The 4,250-nt window shown below is 46.0% G+C and overlaps 3 protein-coding genes across 5 annotated transcripts in view; 1 reads left to right on the top strand and 2 right to left on the bottom strand.

The window, feature by feature from the left end:
• The window catches only part of LOC113217297 (receptor-type tyrosine-protein phosphatase kappa), a 30,605-nt gene extending 29,702 nt beyond the window's left edge, over positions 1-903 (bottom strand). The window contains exon 1 of one of the 3 annotated variants that reach the window (XM_052271389.1): positions 788-903. The gene's annotated coding sequence lies outside the window, so the exon portion shown is untranslated. The remainder of the gene's footprint in view (positions 1-787) is intronic. The other 2 variants (XM_052272184.1, XM_026437129.2) reach the window with 2 other exon arrangements.
• LOC113217306 (tetraspanin-18) overlaps positions 1-4,250 on the bottom strand; it is a gene marked incomplete at its 3' end in the record, with an annotated part of 32,129 nt that overhangs the window by 5,432 nt on the left and 22,447 nt on the right.
• Positions 1,527-4,159, top strand: LOC113217305 (uncharacterized). Its single transcript, XM_026437140.2, has 8 exons — positions 1,527-1,671; positions 1,958-2,168; positions 2,251-2,409; positions 2,494-2,622; positions 2,724-2,886; positions 2,972-3,079; positions 3,156-3,217; positions 3,341-4,159. Coding segments are annotated over exons 1-8 (981 nt in total). The 5' UTR covers positions 1,527-1,669; the 3' UTR covers positions 3,488-4,159.

Here is a 4,250-nt window from a genome sequence, read left to right as displayed (position 1 = left end):
CCCCCTGCCCCTTTCCCCGTGTACTCCCCACAACCACCGCAACACGGACCCCGGCCAAAACCCGTTCAACTCGCGGCGTCGTCGCAGGCGAACTCTGGCACAAGTAGCGTAGCCGGGGCTGTGTGAGAGATACAGAGGTAGCATGGGCCGCAAGGAGTGCAAGCAGAACAGGCTGATCCGTTGTCTCCGTGTGCCGGTGGCCGCCTTCTCTGTCAAGCTCGCGCCCAGCCCGTCTCTCTAAGGCCTCTCTCTCTCACACACACACTCTGGGACGCCCGGCTACGCCACTCCACTGCCAGCGCACCGCACCACCGCCACCTCCCTCTCTGCCTTCTACAAAAATACCGAGTAGTGGTCTGTGCAAGCTGGGCGGGGCGTGGCGTGGCGTGGCGGGGCGTGGCGGGGCGTGGCAGGGCGTGGCGGGGCGTGGCGGGGTTGTGCGGCCATTAGCCGCGCCCTCAACCTGCTGCCGCTGCTTGGCCAGCCGCCGACCCGCCCCTCCTCTGGTCCCCACAGCTGTTGTGGATGGAGTGGGTACCACCTCGGACCGTGGGTTGAGGTGGTCGAGGGAGAGGGGGGACGACAGGCGGCAGCGGCGAGAAGTGCATGAGGGCCGACACGTGCGCGCACGTGGAGCGGGCTGCAGGGAGCCAGGGAGCCGCTGCAGCTGACGGCCCCGGTCCGGTGGACACCCCCACCATCGGCGGCGGGTGCGGGGAAGTCCCGAGGCACCGGACGGGCCGACCTGGCCTCCCGCGCCACCGCCACCCCGAGTCCCTCGCGTTACCTCTAATAACCCGCATCCCCGCATCCTAGCATCCCTTCGCTATCCCCGGGCGGCCCCTACTACCGGCGCGGCCGGCACTCGCGGCGGGGGCCGGTGCTCCAGCCAGCAGGTCAGAGAGCTGGATGTGGACGGGTGGAGGCGCGCGCGAGGACTGCGGGCGAGGCGGCGGCGGGCCGGGGGCAGCCGAGGGGCTGGCGCCGCCCCCCTCACTCTTCTCCGCCCGCCCCCGCTCTTGCGCCCGGCGGCGCATGGCCCCCACGGGGGTAGCCCTTCCCCCCCCCCCACCTTAGCTCTCACCCGATCATACACTCGCGTGGCTTTCGCCTGAGTCAGTATCACACTCTCCCTGTGCTTTATAGGAGCCTTGTCGTCTTCAATGAAGTCAAACCCGTGTGTGACTTGCCGCACACATGTCAGATTTTCATTCATTCGTCTGTTCGTTGTAAATATTTTACAACTGAAAACATTTTTTTTTTTAATTTAACTGATCACATTGTAGCTGCCGCACGGGAAATGCCATGCCGTCAGTTAGTGGGAACATTACGGATTGAATGTGTTCATTTGGCGCCCAGCCTTGCGTTTGGCGCGGTGGTGTGCCCCCCCCCCTTTCCCCCACTCCACACCCTTACCCCAGTAGTTCTGTCTTTCACCGTGAGGTGGCGCCAGCTGACCGAGCTGGCCCGTTCCGTTCCGTATGTTTCTTGTGCCATGACGTATTTTTCATACAGTTAGGGTAGGTGTTTGTTGTGGTTTCTTGTTTGTTGGTTAGGGATGGCTGTGACGGCGATTGCAGCTGATTTCGTTGTGCTTTATAAAGACGTTTATTCAGAAATTCTCCTGTAATTTTCATGAAATATCAAGGCAAGCAGTACGGAGAAAGATATGTAAGTCAGTACGAGTCATTTATCCGAGTGACAGTTTGATACGACCCGAGTTAAAAATAAAAGTGTGCTGCATCATCTATTTTATATAATATTTATCTTGTTTAACGTGTTTTGAACCATCCTATTGCATATTATTTTCAGGTCCATCTTGATTTTTTTATTTTGGACTTTTTAGTTCTATGAGTGAATTGCTTCCACGAATATTATATGTTCATTCATTGTTGCTTGTTTCTCTGTGTAGGAATTTTGACATTTGTCTGAAAGAGGGCTTGATCGTTGATTTCAGGGCTTCAAGTAACAAAATGCGAGCTGCCCGTCTGTCTGGGCAACAATTTGAGGTTCTTATTGAATTCATGCAACAACATCCACATTTTGCTGTTGGACGGGCTTCTGGAGGCTCTTATACCAAAGAAGAACACGATCAACTCTGGAAAACATTAGCAGCTATTCTTAATGAAACGCAGGGGCCAGTTAAACCTGTGTCAAAATGGCAGAAGGTACAAGGTTATAAAACCATTTGTGATACCCTAAAGTTGGTCATGTTAAGTTAACTGTTTTTAAAATTTTATGTTGCATTAGTGCTGGGTTGATTTAAAATCAAATGCCAGAAGCCGAGCCAACAAGTGGAGGGCAAAATTTTCGGATAGCCCTCCAGAACCTTCTGGAGCTGTGTTTACTCCCTGGGATGAACGTGTTCTTAGATTACTCAATAGCATCAGTCTTGGAAACAATGACAGTGTAAGCAGCAATCAACACATCTTGATGTCAGCTCCAATTTGCATGATTTTTTGTCAATTGATTACCTTTTTTGTGTTTTTACAGTCTCCTTTGCAGCTAGTGGAAGTTGGCTTTTCTGATAAAGTTGTACCTTCACCCAAAGCACAAAGACTAAATAATCTACCCATCCTATCCAAAGATGTATACCATAACCATAACAATAGATCCCGATATGTAGGTATTATGATCATTCAGGACAAGCACAAAGAAGTTTCTGGATCATCCGTTTGAAAGTATTCCTTCTTTTAAATCTAATCTACTACCTTCCTCTTTAGGATCTAGATGCTGGACCTCATGATTTCAATCTAATGGAGACTTTAAATAAGGCTGACCGAGCATGCACTGCTGAGGTGAAATCTGAGGAGGAAGAGTGGCTGGAAGAGGAAAATGGGATTTGCGAAGAAGAGTATTCACTTGATTCTATGTCAGCGAGAAATGGTATAGTAAAGGCTAAGTTGTCTTATGTTTTTTCACAATTTCTAAATTCTGAAATACATCTAAACTTTTCATTTATCTTTTACAGATTTAGATTCTCAAGCAATGAGGTATTTGCCAACTCATTATGCTTCACCGTCCATAAATGAAACAGAGGAATTGCCTGGTGGTGCTCATTCTGTTAGATCTAATAAAAGTGAGTTTATTTTAACCTGGCTTTTGGTATACGGACACTTTTCCATTTCTTAATTTGCGATGATTTTGTCTTTTAGGAAAACTAGAGGACCATAGTTCCACTATGAATGTGGAGGACTCTTTAGAAAGGCTTTCTAAAGTAAGTGAATTAACTTTTTTTTCCTGTGGCCCCATGTTTATTAATTTGAGTCAAGGAGGCTGATACCATCTGTTCTGTACATGCATTTCCACTCTACTTACATCCTGTTTTCATTATTTGCAGAAAATTTGTGGAACATTAGACAGAATAGCTACTGCAGCTGAGGAAGCTAATACACTCCAGCAACAGATGGTTAATGCCATGAATCGTTTAGCAACAACCTTTGAAGGGCTACTTCCTGTTGTGACCGAAGTTCTCTCAAAGAAATAGGGTTTAGGCGTGTGGTATGTATCGAATGACATTTATCCATTGACCACTAACTTTATTATGAACCAGGTGTTTGTTCATAATCTCTAATCATCTCTAGTCGTTTGGCTGTTGAATTACTATTATTAAATTTTAATTTCAAACTCCGGTGTTAAGTCAGCACTAGAGACTGGAGTTTGATCAATCTTAGTCAGAAAGAGGTAGTAAAGTACACACATCTTTCATGTTAAAATAGGATCTAGGTGATATGTGATTTTGGTATCTTTAGTGTGATAGTAATGTAAACACATGATTCCTCAATTTGATTCATTCCAGTATATCCTATCTCAATATTCTAGTTTTTGCAAATAGCACGTTCATGGCCGTAAATGTTTGTTTAGAAGTCTGTGGCCATTTGCAATTGTTCTTCTTCTTTTCTTTTTTTTACTGTTTTACAAATCTGGCCATATTTAATCTTTTGGTTTTGGAGTTTGTGGCCACATTCAATCTTTTGTTTAGATCACCTACAAAATCTGAGAAATGGGCTGAGACCATGGCTAATGTGTAAGGTAAAAAAAGGAGTGAAAAGAAAAGTTCATATTAAAATCTTTATGTATTAAAAAAAATCTGAAATTTTTTCTATAAATATATTTACAATAAATAGTTAAATAAATAAATAAATAACCACAAAAGACATTACAAGTAAGCCCTATCAAAACCAGTAGGATTGACTCAGATTGACTTGTCTTTTTCATTGATTGTTTTCTTTTACAAAAGGCTAAAAGGT

Source organism: Frankliniella occidentalis, unplaced genomic scaffold (genome assembly GCF_000697945.3).
Source record: "Frankliniella occidentalis isolate FOCC.00 unplaced genomic scaffold, Focc_3.1 Scaffold1, whole genome shotgun sequence".
In the NCBI taxonomy this organism is placed as follows: Eukaryota; Metazoa; Arthropoda; class Insecta; order Thysanoptera; family Thripidae; genus Frankliniella; species Frankliniella occidentalis.
This window is presented reverse-complemented; position numbering and strand designations above follow the sequence as displayed.

Bases quoted from the DNA above. Each gene is read 5' to 3' on its own strand.
- LOC113217305 (XM_026437140.2), top strand. The intron at 2,623-2,723 runs GTAGGTATTATG...CTTCCTCTTTAG, and splicing joins ATAACAATAGATCCCGATAT to GATCTAGATGCTGGACCTCA. The intron at 3,080-3,155 runs GTGAGTTTATTT...TTTGTCTTTTAG, and splicing joins TTCTGTTAGATCTAATAAAA to GAAAACTAGAGGACCATAGT.